Source organism: Triticum dicoccoides, chromosome 4A (genome assembly GCF_002162155.2).
Source record: "Triticum dicoccoides isolate Atlit2015 ecotype Zavitan chromosome 4A, WEW_v2.0, whole genome shotgun sequence".
NCBI lineage: Eukaryota > Viridiplantae > Streptophyta > Magnoliopsida > Poales > Poaceae > Triticum > Triticum dicoccoides.
In genome coordinates, this window is record NC_041386.1 from 93206890 (window position 1) to 93225979 (window position 19090).

Here is a 19090-nt window from a genome sequence, read left to right on the forward strand (position 1 = left end):
TATTTAGATTACTCATTATTACCTTATCCTTCTCGCGCATCATGTAGGCCCGGTATTGCACGTCGTAGACATCGTCCAGAAGCCAAACCATCCTTACAATTTCAAACAATAAACATATAAAAGTTCATCTTCATCTCAAATATCGGTATACACTAAACATATAACATGTGTTCAACTACAAGAATCTCAACATCTCCTTCTCACACAATGAATATGTCATATGTGTTCAAATAAACTAAACATCTAATATTTCAAATAAACTCAACATCTAATATTTGAAATAAACTGAACATCTAATATATATCTAAACAAACTTCTCATATATGTCTACAAAAATCAACATCTCATAGTTATCTATAAAAATAGGCATCTCATATATATCTAAAAAAACTAAACAATCTAGGGTTTCAACAACAAGAATCATATATTGTGAACTAATAAATAACACTACGGTACTACCAATATGAATACACATCCTAAATCGAGCAAACCAAACAAATCAAGGGTTCCATCAAATCATGGACAAATCTCTAGAATGGCAACAAATTTACGGAGCAAAAGAAAGAGAAGGGAAGAGTTTACCTAGTAGGATGGATTGGGGATCGAATCCACGGATCAAATCTTCAGATCTGAGAGGGGTGTGGGGGGATTAGATGGGGGCGCCGCCGCCGCCGCTGCTCTCTGTCCAGAGAGCGGAGAGATGAAGAACTGTCTGGTCGGGCTGGGGCGGCCGCGCTTAAGTCACTGTGCAGCGCCCAAGGGCTAGGCGCTGCACGTCAAAGTGTGGCGCCTAGCTCTTAGGCGCTGCACATGTGCGTGTGGGGCCGCAACTGGACCAGGGCTGCCACGCTGGCAGGATGTGCGACGCCTAAGGTAAAGGCGCTGCACAGTAGGGTGCGGCGCCCAGTTGTCGGGCGTCACACCAAAGGGTCAGCAGAGTGAAATTTTTTCCTGAACAGATCAGTTTGTGATTTGATTTCTGCCTCAGGTCAAATCTGTGATTTCTGCCTCACCCGACCCAACCTCAGGGGTCTCCGGTCTTAACTCTGACGCCTGAACTACCCCTAAACCCATCCCGTCCCCGCCGCCGCCGCCGTCCGCCGCAGCCTTCCACCCCCTCCCCCCTCCAGACCCCGTACGCCTCCGCGGCCATGGACGCCGCCACCGACGGCGAGCAGCGGCGCCTCCTCTCCATCCCCAAGGAGGGCGAGCGCGTCATCGCGCCGACGCGCCGCCCGGACGGGACCCTCCGCAAGGAGATCCGCATCCGCGCCGGCTACGTCCCGCAGGACGAGGTCGCCATCTATCAGTCCAAGGGCGCCCTCGTGAGTCCTCGCAGCATCCCCCGTACACTATTCCCGCACCACGGCGCCAGACCTGTTCCGTTGCTGGGCTCTCGTTCTTTTTGGGGGGGCTTAAGCTTTGTTTGTGCTCGGTGCAGATGAAGAAGTCAGGGCCCGACGTGACGCCGGGGTACGACCCTGCGCTCGATGCCAAGCCCAAGACGAAGGCGGCCAAGCGCAACGAGCGGCGCAAGGAGAAACGGCATCAGGTAGGCCTTCTTCTCTCGCTAATGTGTCGCCATTGTCCATTGATGCTACAGGAACATTCTGATTCGGTTAAATTGGCATGGTTATATGTGGGTTTATTGTCCGAGGGCGTCATTGACCTTCCTTCGTTCGTTAGTTGAGATTTATATGCGCTAAAGATTAGCCTTGAACGATGCTGTCATTGCTAAGATAATTTGATTTGGTGCTCAATTGGGAAGAATGGATAAACATCAACGTATTCTGCCGAAGATATTTGACAGATGAACACTGATATCACTGATATGTTTTCTATGGTGTTGCCTAACCATAAGACTTCATTTTGCTGTGTTGGTGGTGATACCTGGTAGTTTAGGTTGTTGTTGCAACAGACAATCATTTCCATGCCATATTCTCCACAAATTCATGAGCAATTGGCACTTGCACAATGTTGTATCACGGACTATTTAAAAATGTTCTGCATTCCCTGAACACTATGCAAGTCAATGGCACTGGTTTTAGTTATGCTTGCATTACGATTGCAGGCATTCCATCGAGTTGTAATTTAGAACTTATTATGACAAATGAAATTTAGAAATGCCACAAGCTATAAAAATATAGCAGAGCACGTTTAGACAGATCGCATGTTTTTCAAATCTTAATCATGCCATGACACCATCTTCAGCGAATTAGCGATCCATTACTCAAGTTTCAGCAGTCTCTAGTAATCTGGTCCAGTCTCATTCGTCATTACTCACGGTTGTATACTTCAATTATAGTTGGTGGAACATAATTTTGTTATACATTGCTCGCCCTGATTCATCATCATCATCATTATAGTTCTGGTCAAGAAATTAAGGATCTGAATATCTGGTCAGCAAAAGTATGCAGTATGGAGCTTTTGCGTAAAAATATATTGCTGTGAACTGACCCAGACAAGGTGACAACGTGACTATTCTTCATGAATGAGCGAAAGCATACCCTTGTGGAAACACTGTATTTGTTCAAGTCGTGTGGCAAGCCCATTTATCCTCATATATGTCCCAAGTAGCAAATGGTTCAAGAAATAACCACCCAAACATTACTCGATTACTCCTCAGTTCTTATAAGGATGGTGTGAAATTTTCTTTTGCAAAGACCAATGCACATGGAGCAATTTGGACCCTTTTGCCCCTCCTATGTCGCATGATTGAGCAGTTAGCAAACCCTTAATCATCTTGCTAACTGCACCACAACTCTTTGATCTCTGCACACACTCGGTCTGTTCGTTCCCTGCACGCTCACCCACCCGCACTTTCAGCATCGCCCCACGTGATGTACATGATGCAGGCTGAATGCATGAACAATCTGAGCAACCGGCATGAATTGGTGATGGCGAGTAGTCACAGATCAGTGCTTCCTCATCGTCCAAGGACGCGTAATTGTTAGACGATTGAAATTGTAACAAGAAACTGCAAAAAATGGTGCCCAGAATCGTGACCAGTTAAACGTGACTTCATCCATGACTGTGGCCACCACGGACCTGACAAACACGTCCTTGGCCACCACACCATGTGTGGCCTTGTCGTCCTTGAGCTTGAGGACATTTCGCAGCATCTCGTCTACCACGGCCCTGGCAACCTTGTCCCAGATCCCCACTCCCTCGTCACCGCGCCTGTCCTCGCAGTCAACGGCCTCCGACAGTGTCTTGTCTACTACGATGGCACACTCTCTCTCCCTCGAAACAATCTGTGGCAAAGGAGGTAGGAGGGGCGTGGCGTGGTTTACTCATCCCTACATGCGTGCAACATTAGATCCAGAGAATTAAGCGGGGCATGAGCTGATAGGTATTTTTGGGAGAAATAGTGCTAAACATCCTCTGCGCCTCCTGTTTTCCGGTATTTGTTTGGGGGGAAATCCACACTCTTTAATATGGAATGGAGGGAGCATCGAATATAGCTGCATACAATTCTTAAATGTGGCAATATGGTATACACCATAAACTGGTAGCACCATTATATAGTGAATTAACATGGTGAACTGAGCCATTAATATTATGGCAGATCTAAGTTCAAGAAATTTAAAACCATAAAAGATACACTTAACCATTCATAACTCTCTGTCGGTAATGTGGTCAACGCAAACATTATGTTTTCTTGTATGCTTGTATTGTACAATGCTAATGATTTGTTATCTCTTACATCTAACAACTATGTGATTTGTGCGATGGCTTTATGGTTACTGGACATTATCTTATTTATTACTAGCAGGGTGGTTCAACAAATGATAAAGGGAAGAGCTTGGATATAGAGGAGGCTGATGCTGGAGAACCTGACAAGGTTCATTCTTCCAAAACTAAGCAGAGGAATACAGTGGACAGTATAACAGAGCAGATAAGTGGCATTGCTATTTCTGAATCTCCAGCTACAGCAACCCCTTCCACAAATGCCGCCAACAACTTACAAACAGAGTCATCTGTTACAGAGATAGATAAGAAAATCCGAGCGCTGAAGAAAAAGGTTCTCCCTCCTTCCCTTACTCAGTCATCTGTGCATGCGTGTGTGCTTGAAAAATGTGTCAGCGTGTTTATTTTGTTGTGTGCTATCGCCTTAATTTGTCACAGATACGCTTAGCTGAAGCCCAAGTGCAAGGGGACCCAGAAAAATTGAAACCTGAGCAATTGGAGAAAACGAAAAAGATTGAAGGATGGCGTGAAGAGCTGAAGCTTTTGGAGTCTACAAGGGGTCATGCTGCTTCGTAGGCAAAGCGGGCTTGGCCCTGATGTAAACTGAGCTGTCATTTCTGCACGCCCACTTGGCGTTGTTGCTGACCCGAAATTCAATCGATCATGCTGTGCTTCTTCAGTACCTACGGGTTTGCTGGAAATGCATTCCGGTGAACGTGGGGTTTGCACAGAATGGAAGATTTTTCACCACATTTGTTGTCTCATGTAACACTTGTCAGTTCCAAAATTTATATTGCAATATCTGTTTGTCGAAGATCATATAGTGGAGGCGATAACTGATTTGCCATGGGATGGCTGTTGCTTTCGTGTGTTATACCAACTTTGGGGTCCATTTGACGTTTGACTAATTTACCTTTTTTAAGTTGAGTTGTCTTCTTCTTTTTTTTCTATCGATTGATTTCACACCTTGAGTGGAGGAATAACAAGACAAAGTGATCGAATAAGCAGAGGAATTGACTATAATGTCTTATGCAATCTTAGAATTTCACAAAGGTGTTTGTATGCCTTGCAGAATTTTTGTGGGAAATTGGTCCTTGATTGGACAGCAAAGGGAGACCCCACCTTGACTCAAAACTTTTCAAAGGAATTTCAACACGAGGTCGGAGAGCTCATTTAGGTTCTTACAATCAATGAAATTTCTACAAAATTCTTTGTTTCAAACAAGCCATAAGAATCTGAGAAGCCAGATTTAAGCACGACCATGATCGATACAATGAGGCCCCAGAATGTAGGAATAACAGCATAGTTTGAGCACCATGTCTTGTGGATCCCTAGGTGATTTCACACCTCAAGCGTCGGAGTAAGAAAACAAAGGAATGCGAAAAAGGCATAATTTGAGCACCATGCCTTGTGGATTCCTAGAATTCAAAATATTGTTGTTTATGCCCATTAGAAATTTTGTGGAGAACTAGTTCTTGACTGGAGAGAGCATAGGAGTGAAAGAAGCATCTTGCCTTTAACTTCTCAAAGGAATTTTAACATGAGATTGGAGCTCATCTTTAGAATCCTCCGAAACGTGGAGGAAGAAATGTTCCCTATGAAAATTCACAGGTTCTTATAATCTGAAGGGCCTATAGGAGAATTCTATGTATGATTCTAATCATATGAAATTCCTTTGTTTCCAAAGAAGTCACGAAAATCTAAGCATATACTCCCTCTGTAAACGAATATAAGAGCGTTTAGATCACTATTTTAGTGATATAAACGCTCTTATATTTCTTTATGGAGGGAGTACTATTCTCTCCGACCCGTATTACTTGTGAGCTCAAACGGATGTAAGTCGGCGAAGTCCCAAATCAGGTGCTTGCTTCCTTCCTCAGTTCGGAGCTCTCCTCACTTCAGTGTTCCTATGCTTTCGACACCTGGGAACACCAATCTGGAAAAAAAGATTCTCCATCCCCTAACACCTCCACGACAAATCTTAACAGAATGGCGAGACTCATTTATGGTTGAACTGTATACACGTCCTGTTCCCGATCGACTTGTACACGGCATTGTTTTTCCTCACAAAGAAACAAAGCAGGCACAGAGACAAAAGAAAACTAATAAGTCAGCAAATACGCGTGAGCTATGCTCAACCAGTAGATGCCAAATGGCGACCACCGGCCAGCGGAGGAATTTCCATCGGAAGGCCCGTACAATGCAAAGAAAACTTTGCCGTACGGTCCCGCCTCAGCATAGAAGTCGCCAACGAGAAGGGACGCAGTTCCAGGCCATATCAGCCACCATTATCGAAAGTTCCAGAGCATACCACGTGATCTATGTGGTAAGCAATCCAAAAAAGAAAAATTTCCAGAGCATGCCTTGCAGTTGGAACAACCAGTGGAATCTCTCTCATTCAGCACCATGACATTGACATCAAGGCAGTAAGTCACCATGCGTATTTACATCGTGTCCTCTCCTACTTTACACTAGGCTCAGATGCACATTTACTCTACTCCCCGGGCAGGATAATATTAGCCGGATCACCAGAATTCGGTAAAGAAAAGAATCAACTAACAAAACACAAGAGATGCTGGTTGACAACTTTGTTTACAAGGATCGTCCTTTTTTCCAGCCAGCTCCACATGATTAGCGAGGACTAATATCTGCAGATAGAATAAGCAGCACTACAGGTCAGATTAACCAGGCGATTAGACAAGAAACAGATGGCAGCCTAGCTTAAGTAGCTGACGGCAGCAGCCGCGTAGTGCAGAAGATTAACTTACAATTCTGCCGATATGCTGGAGTTGTCCACAGCTCTATCCGCTCGTGCCACGTGTAGAAGAATTTGGGCGTGTATATGTCCTCATCGACCGTATAGATCGCATAGATCTATTCACAAAAGGATGGTCCAAAAGTTTGGCTGCGGATGGTCTGTCTTCTGGATTCGGTTTTACACACTGGCTAATGAAATCACGAGCTTCCTTCGAAAGGCCACTAGGAATTGCTGGTGGCTCCCCCTTGCCAATCCTGTAAAGGGCTTGTGTCTACAGAACAAGTTGCAAGAATGGGTGTGAATCTGATGAATTTTGAATCATAAATAACACACACCAGAGACCTTTTACAGATTTTAAACCAACACTGGAATTCAAACATGCAGCAGCTATTACTAGATTCAAATGAAGAATTACTCACCCACTCCAGATCAGGATAGGGAAGTTGACGTGTCAACATCTCTAAGACCGTGCAACCCAAACTCCATATATCAGCTGCAGGTCCATATGTCTTCTTGGGATTGACGACCTGAAAGTTCAGTGTGTCCATTTAGAATAATCGAAAAGGTATGGACATATCCTACATGACAGTATGCTTATGCCAAATACTATCTTGTTTAGCCAAAAACCAAGAATGTCCGCAGCAAACAAAGAACATAGAGCACCAATCCAACTTAAATTAACCGCTTAGTAACACACGTAATTATTCCACTAAGCATCGACATACAGTGTGAACTACCAGTGCAATAGTTGTCACTAATAGTGAGCCATGATGATACTCAAAGGTCCGGCAAAGCAAGCTAACTGAACTACAAGTCCAAGCTGTATTTCAGTGCATCCGCACACAACTCTTAAACACTTTTCATCATAGCCCCCCTCTACCTCAGGATTATACTACTACTTGCTAATTGATTATTCTCAACGAATTACTGAAGGAAAAGGGTAAAAATAAACAACTGAATTCGAGACTATGCTAATCTGATCTTAAGAGTGTAGTGATATACCTCAGGTGCCATCCAATATACAGTTCCTTTGCATGATTTTAGCACATTGAGTTTGGAGGTCTGAAAGACAATTGATAAAGCAACGTTAAATCACAAAGTTAGTGCATGGATAACTACATTCAAAGTTCAAACACAAAATTATGCAGGTTTTACAAGAAAGTAGAGGACCTGCTTAGCAAGCCCAAAGTCCGCAAGCTTCACGGATCCATTCGCATGCACCAGTATGTTGGCACATTTAATATCTCTGCAAGATGATATTCTAAACTATAAGTACATGAAAACATTACATAATGCCCTAAAGACTTGTCAATTTGGGTCAGGTGATATTTATTCAGAAGGCAAGACAAAAACCAGTGATCATATTACCTATGAACAATATTCCTCTCATGGAGGTAATTCAATCCATTAAGTATTTGTCTTGTGTATGCCGAAACATGAGTATCTCGTAGGCGGTACTTCTGATACAAAGATACAAGAGATCCTTGGGTCACTAGTTCAAGGAAGATGTAAAGTTTCGAGTCCTCCTGCAACAGTCACACAAATGATGATTATCAGTCTCAAATGAAATAAGTACAGAGAAATCTATGAGTATAGAGCACAACAGTGCTTCAACAATGGAAAAAGTGATGCGCAACTGGAAGATCGGGGAGCTTACTTTGTCAGTTCCGAAGTAGTGTACTATATTCTCATGTTCAAACTGACTCAAGAGTGCAATTTCCTGAAAAGTAGAATGGAAGCTAATAAGAGGCCAAATTACAGAATACACCATTGAACATAGAAGGAAAGAAGTCGTAAAAGACAAGGTCTACGATATTATCAATAACACAAACAGCCAGCTAAACCAACCTGCTCAAGTTGGAAAATACACTGCTGTGCGTTGCTTCCTTGATCATGTAAGGACACTTCTTTGACAGCAAAAAAGACACCCTCGCTGTGAAGCATCAATCATTATACCATAAGATGCAGAAGTAGAACAGCATGTAGTAGACTTATGACAGAAAAACATAAGACCAGCCTAATAAAGGAACAACAGATGCTGCAGTCCTTCATGCCCGGAAGCTGAATATCCATTTTATTAAGAATACCACATAATTCAGAACTGGAACGGATGCAGTGCAATATTTTGGCAAAACAAATGATCATATTCCCCTGTATTCTAGAGAATTTGGTTCGGAACTGGGTAGCACTCTGACTCTAGCTAATTCTAGTTGACCACAACCCAGGATTATGTTGAAGATGAAACCATGAAGATGATTCAATTACTATTTACTACTAGGCTACACATCTGTATTTTGCTACTCAATAGTTCTTAGGAGTTAAAATTGGGGCCAGTGAGCTTCTAGTCAGGCAGAGGATCACTCTACACAATTTGGGTTGATCAAGGCTTCTGGATATACGCTAGCCCTAGGTTATCTTGGAACGAACATAGCAAGTTGAGATCCTAACCTTAAGCATAACGTTGAGAACCAGTATACAAGGAACGATGAATTTTCCTCTGAAGAGTGAAGAGAACTTACTCGCTGATCCCCTCATAGACGGTCCCAAAGGAGCCACTCCCCAAGAGCACACCTCGACTCCACGACCGGATCTTCTTCTTAAACCTCCCGTTGGGCGAGATGTAGAACATAGACTCGGTTGTCTCATCGTCGTTTGTGGTCGATATCGAGGATGTGCCTGTGAATTCCTCGGAGCTCTCCCCCAGCCTGAGATCTTCCAACGTCAACACTTCCGCCGCATCCTCGTCGTCCTCGGCATCCGGGTCTCCAAAATCAGGGACAGATCTGATTGCCTGTGGTTGCCCTTGCTCCTCTGGCGCGAAAGACAGCAGGAGATCCCACGTGGAACCAACCTGGGCGGCGGGCGGCAGCGCCATCGACGGCGGTGGCTTGAGCATCACCGGCGGAGGGCGCACACCCTTAATCCCTCCCTCGCAGCCTGGTTTCTTCACATCCGGACGGGCTGGCTCCGGTGGATCCAACCATGCCGGCCGCACTGGCGCCTCAACCGGCACGTCCCTGGCAGTTTCCTTGGCCGGGAGCTCGAAATCAGCGGCCTCGGGCAAGGCCGGCTCCTCGGCGGCCTCGTGGCGGAGTGGGGACTCCCGCACGGGGCGGTCGGGCTGCGAGCGCGCGGAAGGGGAGCTGGAGGCGGAGGAGGAGGCGGAGGAGCGGAAGGCCTTGTGCGCCTCCCAGTCGGTGAGGGAGATGGCGAAGTCCTCGGGGCCGGAGAGGCCGAGGTTGCGGCAGAGGAGCTGGACGTCGCCGCCGCCGTCGCCGCTGCCGCCGATGCGGAAGCTGCTGAGGTCGACGGAGCAGGCGGAGGAGCTGGCGAGCGAGGGCGCGGCGGAGCCGGAGGCGGAGGCCGAGGAGGCCCGGGGCGGGGACGGCGGGTAGCTGCAGAAGAGCTTGGCGGGGTCGTACTCGTAGCCGATGTTCTTGGACGCGTTGCGGCGGTCCAGCCGCGGGCCGCCGCGCTTGGACGAGCGGCACGAGCCGGACGGCGAGGTGGACGTCGCGGTGTCCTGGGACGGCCGGCCCATCAGCGGCGCCTGCTCATGGGGCGCGGCGCGGCGCTCCGGGGAAGGGGGAAAAGGCGAGGGGGGAAGGAGATGAGGGCTCTCTGGCTCGGCTTTGGGAGTGGCGCAGGAGAGGAGACGGCAAGGCGAGCGAGGTGCGGATATTTTTTTCGGCCGCGAGGTTGGGTTTTTTCGGTGGGCGAGGTGGGGGTGGGAGTGGGAGGGGAGACGGGTGCGTTGTCGCATTGACTCGCAGCTTTTGCCTTTGTGGTGGCGCCCGGGCCCGGTGGCCGTCCTCGGGGTGGGTCGCGAGGGCACTCGCGGCGCGGAGCTTCGCCGCAGTCGCCGTCTGGCCGGCTGGCAGCGGGGCGGAGGCGCCCTTTGGTCGCCGGGGAGCAAGGCGGTTGCTTTGGAATGGAATGGGTGCGATGCTGGCGTGTGGGCGGACGTGTGACTCTCGGCTGAACCGTCCTCGGGTTGGCGTGTGCGGCTGCTTGCTGCCCTTGCCAAGTCAGCACACGGTCACCAGCGTTACGTTTGCTCCTACTTGTAATCACACAGGCAGCACCATGTCCCAAGAAACATACGGTAAATTGTCTGGTGTCACGAAATCGAACGACCCTTGTGTGTACCTTTCGGGCTCTCTGCCACTGCAAAGCGCGGCACACATTAATTAATATATGAAAGCTCTTGTGCATGGCTGATGGCTCAGCGACAACACCGAAAGCATAAATGACACCCATACACATTCTTGATTCACTGTTGACTCTTAACACGACACGCCCACATGAGGTTGAGGTTTACGTAAATGCGTACGGAAACTAATGGCTTCCGAAAGCCAAAAACACGCCCGCGTCCCTCCCGCCCCATGCGACTCGGGCGGCGCCGGCCCTCCCCCGCCATTATCCCCTCCTCCCCGCCCTTTCCCTCACCATCGTCGGCGCCTTCCTCTACGCAAATCCAGATGAAACCGGGAGAATATCATGTAGAAACCGATGAAAACCCCGTAAAAAGATGTTTTGAAGTTTCAATAAATCTAAAAAAATACGAAATGTTAAGAGCCTCTCCAACGAGCCGACTCAAACGGGCGGCACCGTCCGTTTGAGTCGGCCGCCCGCCCGGCGTCCGCCCTGTTTTACATGTTGGTCCGCAGCGCGCCCAACGCACCGACCTATATGTGTCGGCGTGGCTGGCTGACCGCCCTATTTCAACAAATAGCTCATTTTTTATTGATTTTGCATTTAAACATATAGTCAAATAACATGGTTTGAACCAAATAAAATAGTATAGTTTTACAAGCCGAATAAACATAAAAATGTCTCACATAGTTTTACAAGCCGAATAAAGAAGATACATCTATTGGTTGCCAACATGAGCCCACATATGCTCAACCAAATCACTTTGCAGTTGCACGTGAGTTTCCCAATCACGCATGTCATGATGAAATTGGGTGAACTGTTCAAACGTTGCCGCTCCTCCATGCTCAGGCACAACATTCTCACCCTGAAACTGAAACCCTTGATCATACAGACGTTCCGGGCGCTCATCTTCTACGATCATATTGTGCATGATCACACAAGCAGTCATCACCTCCCACAGTTTCTGCGTGCTGCAGATATTAGCAGGATACCAAACGATACCCATCGAGATTTCAAAACACCAAAGGCATGCTCGACATCACTCCTAGCACTCTCTTGCTCTTGGACAAATCTTTTCCTTTTCTCTCCGACAGGGTTGGAGATTGTCTTGACAATAGTGGTCCACTGAGGATAGATACCGTCACCCATGTAGTATCCTTTGTCGTAGTTGTGGTCGTTGATAGTAAATTTCACCGGTGGGCTGTTACCTTCGGCAAGCCTAGCAAACACCGGCGAGCGCTGAAGCACGTTGATACCATTGTGTGATCCAGCCATGCCAAAGAAAGAGTGCCAGATCCAGAGATCTTGAGACGCCACGGCCTCTAGTATGACAGTGCAAGCCCTGACATGGCCCTTATACTGCCCTTGCCTAGCAGAAGGGCGGGTCTTCCACTCCCAGTGCATACAGTCTATGCTGCCAAGCATCCCTGGGAAGCCCTGATACGTCTCCATCGTATCTATAATTTTTTATTGTTCCATGCCAATATTATTCAACTTTCATATACTTTTTGGCAACTTTTTATATTATTTTTGGGACTAACATATTGATCCAGTGCCCAGTGCCAGTTCCTGTCTGTTGCATGTTTTTGGTTTCACAGAATATCCATATCAAACGGAGTCCAAACGGGATAAAAATGGACGGAGCTTATTTTTGGAAAATATGGAAAATTTGGAAGGAAAATCAACGCGAACCAGTGCCCGAGGTGGTCACGAGGCAGGGGGGCGCGCCTACCCCCCTGGGCACGCCCCCTATCCTCGTGAGCCCACCGTAAGGCGGTTGACGCTCTTCTTTTGCCGCAAGAAAGCTAATATTCGGGGGGGAAATCACGGCGAAGGTTTCAGGCCAATCGGAGTTACGGATCTCCATATATATACGAAACGGTGAAACAGAGCCAGAACAGAACGCAGAAACAGAGAGAGACAGAGAGATAGATCCAATCTCGGAGGGGCTCTCGCCCCTCCCACGCCATGGGAGCCAAGGACCAGAGGGGAAACCCTTCTCCCATCTAGGGAGGAGGTCAAGGAAGAAGAAGAAGAAGAGGGGGCCCCTCTCCCCCTTGCTTCCGGTGGCGCCGGAGCGCTGCCGGGGCCATCACCATCTTTACCAACAACTTCACCGCCATCATCACCAACTCTTCCCCCCTCTATGCAGCGGTGTAACCTCTCTCTTACCTGCTGTAATCTCTACTTAAACATGGTGCTCAACGCTATATATTATTTCCCAATGATGTATGACTATCCTATGATGTTCGAGTAGATCTGTTTTGTCCTAATGGCTATTTGATGATCGTGATTGGTTTGAGTTGCATGTTTTATTATTGGTGCTGTCCTATGGTGCTCTCCGTGTCGCGCAAGCGTGAGGGATTCCCGCTGTAGGGTTTGCAATATGCTTATGATTTGCTTATGGTTGGTGGCGTGAGTGACAGAAGCACATACCCGAGTAAGTAGGTTGTTTGCGTATGGGATAAAGAGGACTTGATACTTTAATGCTATGGTTGGGTTTTACCTTAATGAATCTTTAGTAGTTGCGGATGCTTGCTAGAGTTCCAATAATAAGTGCATATGATCCAAGTAGAGAAAGTATGTTAGCTTATGCCTCTCCCTCAAATAAAATTGCAATAATGATTACCGGTCTAGTTTTCGATTGCCTAGGGACAAATAACCTTCTTGTTGACAAAAGCTCTTTACTAAAACTAATTTAGTTGTGTCTTTATCTAAACAGCCCCTAGCTTTTATTTACGTGCTCTTTACTTTCTTGCAAGCTTACCCAAAAACACCTACAAAGTACTTCTAGTTTCATACTTGTTTCCGGTAAAGCGTGCGTAGAGTTGTATCGGTGGTCGATAGAACTCGAGGGAATATTTGTTCTACCTTTAGCTCCTCGTTGGGTTCGACACTCTTACTTATCGAAAGAGGCTACAATTGATCCCCTATACTTGTGGGTTATCAAGACCTTTTTCTGGCGCCGTTGCCGGGGAGCAATAGCGTGGGGTGAATATTCTCGTGTGTGCTTGTTTGCTTTATCACTAAGTAATTTTTATTTGCTGTTCTTAGTTGTTTTCTATCTTTAGTTATGGGTAGGAAACGCAAAATACCAAAAAAATTAGTGGTACCTACTGAACCAATGGTTGAAGAACCACTCAAAATCTATCACACTGCTGAAGCTTATTACTTGGATCATCTTCGATCCCTATGTGCTCGTGCTGAAACCCCAACTAGCTTAGTTGAGGGCAAATCTTTAGATGAGCATGCTTGTTATGTGCGACACCGAATATCTGAAAAAGGGAAAATTCTATTGGGTCAAATTCATCGTTTGCAATGCTATGCTTGGAATTTATGTTGGGAATATGATTTTACTTGTTGTTCTGAAAACCCTAAGAAACACCTTCCCTACCAATGTGAGTTTATTGATAATGGAATCTTATCTTCATATGCTAAGGGTGTTTATAATTACTATGATGTTCAACAAATTGAAGAATTTGTTGCTTTTAAGGGTGCTTATGAAATTGCTTCGTTGATTAAAAAGTATGATGCTACTCTTTACAAATCTGAAAAAATTTCCATACTTGAATATTTTTATGAGAATTATGCTTCTAATGCCTATGTTAAACTATATATTTAGGAATACTCCGCTGTCCAAGAAGAGACTAATATTTTGCAGGAGTCTATGAAAGAAGAAATTGATGAAACTGTGAGCTCATTGGATGAAAAAGATGAGGAGGAGAGCGAAGAACAAAAGGAGGAAGAGCGGATTGATCACCCGTGCCCACCTTCTAATGAGAGTAACTCTTCAACTCATACATTGTTTAATTCCCCTTCGTGCTTACCGAAGGATGATTGCTATGATGACTGTTATGATCCCATTGATTCTCTTGAAATATCCCTTTTTGATGATGCTTGCTATGCTTGTGGCCAAGATGCCAATATGAATGATGCTTATGGAGATGAAATTGCTATAGTTCCTTATGTTAAACATGAAATTGTTGCTATTGCACCCACACATGATAGTCCTATTATCTTTTTGAATTCTCCTGATTACACTATATCGGAGAAGTTTTCACTTATTAAGGATTACATTGACGGGTTGCCTTCTACCGTTGCACATGATGATTTTGATAGATATAATATGCATGTGCTTGCTGCTCCTACTTGTAATTATTCTGAGAGAGGAAATATATCTCCACCTCTCTATGTTTCCAACATGATAAAATTGCAAGAAACTGTTTATACTATGCATTGGCCTTTACTTTGTGTGCATGAATTGTTCTTTTATGACATGCCAATGCATAGGAAGAGAGTTAGACTTCGTCATTACATGATATATGTTACCTTGTGCTCACCACTAAATTACAAATCATTGTTGATTCAAATTGGCTTTGATATACCTTGGGATCCGGGTGGATTCACTACTTGAGCACTACATTCCTAGCTTAATGGCTTTAAAGAAAGCACTGCCAGGGAGACAACCCGGAAGTTTTAGAGAGTCATTTATTTCTGTTGAGTTCTTTCATATAGTTTAAAAACAACAAAAATAAAGAGGGGAACCTAAAACTTTTTCAAAAAGGAAAGTGAAAGTGAGAGAGACAAGCATTGTTGAAGTGGGAGCTAGCCTTGAACTTTGTTCATGCTCACGGAAACTTTGTGAATCTTGATTACAGAAACTTTTCAACAAAAATAATTATCCCCTTGTACAACTCGATTGTATTATAAAAATAATGTGCCAAGGTTTGCCTTTAGGATGGTTACAATGCTTGTTGGTTTGTGCGGTGCAGGAGAGAAACTTTGGTTGTAGTGCACGGATTTTAATTTCTTACTGGAACGTCAAATGGTTCTGATTCCTTTTGCACTGTCTTGCTGTACAAATTGTTTATTTTTCCTAATTTTGGCAGATTTTTTCAAGTATCAGAAGTATGGTGAATGTTCAGATTATTACAGACTGTTCTATTTTAGACAGATTCTGTTTTTGATGCATAGTTTACTTGTTTTGATGAAACTATCAACTTATATCAGTGGATTAAGCCATGAAAAAGTTATATTACAGTAGACACAATGCAAAAACAAAATATGAATTGGTTTGCAACAGTATTTAGAGTAGTAATTTGCTTTATTATACTAACGGATCTTACCGAGTTTTCTGCTGGAGTTTTGTGTGGATGAAGTGTTCGATGATTGAGAAGGTCTCGATGTGAGAAGAAGGAAGAGAGGCAAGAGCTCAAGCTTGGGGATGCCCGAGGCACCCCAAGTAAATATTCAAGGAGACTCAAGCGTCTAAGCTTGAGGATGCTGGGGAGGCATCCCCTCTTTCTTCAACAAATATCGGTATGTTTTCGGATTCGTTTCGTTCATGCGATATGTGCAAGTCTTGGAGCGTCTTTTGCATTTAGGTTTTTATTTTTATTTTTATGCACCATGATGGTATGAGATAGTCCTTGGTTTATTTATAGAATGCTCATTGCACTTCACTTATATCTTTTGAGTATGGCTTTATAGAATGCTTCATGTGCTTCACTTATATCATTTGAAGTTTGGATTGCCTGTTTCTCTTTACATAGAAAACCGCCATTTGTAGAATGCTCTTTTGCTTTGCTTATATTTGTTAGAGCGTGGGCATATCTTTTGTAAAAAGAATTAAAACTCTCTTGCTTCACTTATATCTATTTAGAGAGATGACAGGAACTGGTCATTCACATGGTTAGTCATAAAATCCTACATAAACTTGTAGATCGCCGAATATGATATGTTTGATTCCTTGCAATAGTTTTGCGATATAAAGGTGGTGATATTAGAGTCATGCTAGTCGAGTAATTGTGAAATTGAGAAATACTTGTGTTGAGGTTTGCAAGCCCCGTAGCATGCACATATGGTGAACCGTTATGTAACGAAATCGGAGCATGAGGTGTTTATTGATTGTCTTCCTTATGAGTGGCGGTCGGGGATGAGCGATGGTCTTTTCCTACCAATCTATCCCCCTAGGAGCATGCGCATAGTACTTTGTTTCGATGACTAATAGATTTTTGCAATAAGTATGTGAGTTCTTTATGACTAATGTTGAGTCCATGGATTATACGCACTCTCACCCTTCCACCATTGCTAGCCTCTCTAGTACTGCGCAACTTTCGCTGGTACCATAAACCCACTTAGGGAGTCCTGGATTATGTGGTCTCTGGACAGCCGAACTATCTCCATTGGCCGGACTGTTAGACTATGAAGATACAAGATTGAAGACTTCGTCTCGTGTCCGGATGGGACTCTACTTGGCGTGGAAGGCAAGCTAGGCAATACGGATATGGATATCTCCTCCTTTGTAACCGACCTTGTGTAACCCTAACCCTCTCCGGTGTCTATATAAACCGAAGGGTTTTAGTCCGTAGGACAACAACCATAACATACAATCATACCATAGGCTAGCTTCTAGGGTTTAGCCTCTCTGATCTCGTGGTAGACCTACTCTTGTACTACCCATATCATCAATATCAATCAAGCAGGACATAGGGTTTTACCTCATCAAGAGGGCCCGAACCTGGGTAAAACATCGTGTCCCCTGCCTCCTGTTACCATCCGGCCTAGACGCACAGTTCGGGACCCCCTACCCGAGATCCGCCGGTTTTGACACCGACATTGGTGCTTTCATTGAGAGTTCCTCTATGTCGTCGCCGTTAGGCTTGATGGCTCCTACTATCATCGATGGCGATGCGGTCTAGGGTGAGACTTTTCTCCCCGGACAGATCTTCGTATTCGGCAGCTTTGCACTGCGGGCTAATTCGCTTGGCCATCTGGAGCAGATTGAAAGCTATGCCCCTAGCCATCAGGTCAGATTTGGAAGTTTGAACTACACGGCCGACATCCGCAGAGACTTGATCTTCGACGGATTCGAGCCACAGCCGGGCGTGCCGCACTGTCACGATGGGTATGACCTAGCTCTATCGCCGAACAGTACCCCAGAGGCCGCGCCCGCATCAGCTCCGACCCTTAGCTCGGAGCCAACTGCGCCAATCGAGGACGGGTGGTTAGACACCGCCTCAGGGGCTGCAGTCTCAACGGCGATCGAGCCAAACACCAGCATAATCCTCTGTGCAGTCCGTGACTCCAAGGTGCCGGACTCTTTTCCGGACTCCGAACCATCCGCGCCCCTGCCAATCGAATCCGATTGGGCGCCGATCATGGAATTCACCGTCGCGGATATCTTTCAGCACTCGCCCTTCGGCGGCATTCTGAATTCACTAAGGTCTCTCTCTTTGTCAGGAGAGCCCTGGCCGGATTATGGCCAACAGGATTGGGATGCGGACGATGAAGAAATTCGACGCCCACCCACCACCCACTTAATAGCCACTGTCGATGACTCAACCGACATGCTCGACTTCGACTCCGAAAACATCGACGGTATGGACGATGATGCGGGAGGCGAAGAGGAACCACCGCCCATAGGGCGCTGGACATCCACTTCATCATATGATGTATACATGGTGGACAAACCAAAAGAAGACGATGACAAGGAACGGAAGGACGCACCGAAGGCTTGTTCCCTCGAGAAGCAGTCAAAGCGGTGGTGCAAGCGCCGCCCCAAATCCTGCCTCGGCAGAAATAACGATCATACAGACCCAGCGTTGGAGCAGGGCGAACCACTGTCGAACCAGGCAATACGGAGAATCAAATCGAACAAACCAATTCTGTCAAAGATAATAGTCCGGACGACATAACGCCGGACAGGCACCCGGAGCAGCAGAATGCCCGTCAAAGGCTTGTTGCCACCGCGAGGAGTCTAAAAAAGCAGAAGCAAAGGCTCAAGGCTGCGCAGGACACACTCCAAATTAGATGGAGTAAAGTACTCAACACAGCAGCAAAGTACAGTGACAATCGCCCCATCAAGAGCTACCCAAAGCGGAAGTTGCTACCTGAATTCGATGAGGAGGCCTCAAACCCCCCACAACCAAAAATCAAAATAACCACCTGGCCGGATAGACGACCTCACGGCCAACTTAGAGCGGCAAACAATGCCACTCACAAGACAATACGCGATCCACGCGAGGCCTCGCACCAAAAGGACGGCGCAACCAGATCCATCTATGGACCACGCAAGCGCGCCCCAGCATACGATGTAACACAATAAACATCCGAACAACGTGGTACACCCAGATACAGGGGTGCCACACACCCCCTATGTTTCACCGATGAGGTGCTGGACCATGAATTTCTAGAGGGATTCAAACCCGTAAACATAGAGGCATACGACGGAACAACAGATCCTGGGGTCTGGATCAAGGACTATATCCTCCACATCCATATGGCGCGAGGAGATGATCTCCATGCCATCAAGTACTTACCCCTCAAGCTCAAAGCGCCAGCTCGTCACTAGCTTAAAGGCCTCTCCGAAAACTCCATTGGAAGCTGGGAAGAGCTCGAAGACGCTTTTCGGGCAAATTTTCAAGGGACTTATGTCCGACCTCCAGACACGGATGATTTGAGTCATATAACTCAACAGCCCGGAGA

At 45.9% G+C, this 19090-nt stretch overlaps 2 protein-coding genes across 3 annotated transcripts; one reads left to right on the forward strand and one right to left on the reverse strand.

Annotated features, from left to right (window-relative positions):
• The first annotated feature begins 1022 nt into the window (after positions 1 to 1022).
• On the forward strand, positions 1023 to 4617 carry LOC119285182 (partner of Y14 and mago-like). 2 transcript variants are annotated; one of them, XM_037564413.1, is made up of 4 exons: positions 1023 to 1325; positions 1442 to 1552; positions 3773 to 4024; positions 4129 to 4617. In XM_037564413.1, the coding sequence occupies exons 1-4, from the start codon at positions 1152 to 1154 to the stop codon at positions 4264 to 4266; spliced, it is 675 nt and encodes a 224-aa protein (XP_037420310.1). In that variant the 5' UTR covers positions 1023 to 1151; the 3' UTR covers positions 4267 to 4617. The 2 variants fall into 2 exon arrangements, with proteins under 2 accessions (XP_037420310.1, XP_037420311.1); XM_037564414.1 differs by having other exon boundaries at positions 1026 to 1325; positions 3776 to 4024.
• A 1443-nt stretch (positions 4618 to 6060) lies between these two features.
• Positions 6061 to 10184, reverse strand: LOC119285183 (mitogen-activated protein kinase kinase kinase 1-like). Its single transcript, XM_037564415.1, has 9 exons — positions 8968 to 10184; positions 8297 to 8381; positions 8106 to 8168; positions 7817 to 7974; positions 7619 to 7694; positions 7451 to 7510; positions 6868 to 6975; positions 6459 to 6719; positions 6061 to 6338 (listed from the first exon to the last, which is right to left on the reverse strand). The coding sequence occupies exons 1-8, from the start codon at positions 9987 to 9989 to the stop codon at positions 6492 to 6494; spliced, it is 1800 nt and encodes a 599-aa protein (XP_037420312.1). The 5' UTR covers positions 9990 to 10184; the 3' UTR covers positions 6061 to 6338; positions 6459 to 6491.
• Between the last annotated feature and the right edge of the window lie 8906 nt (positions 10185 to 19090).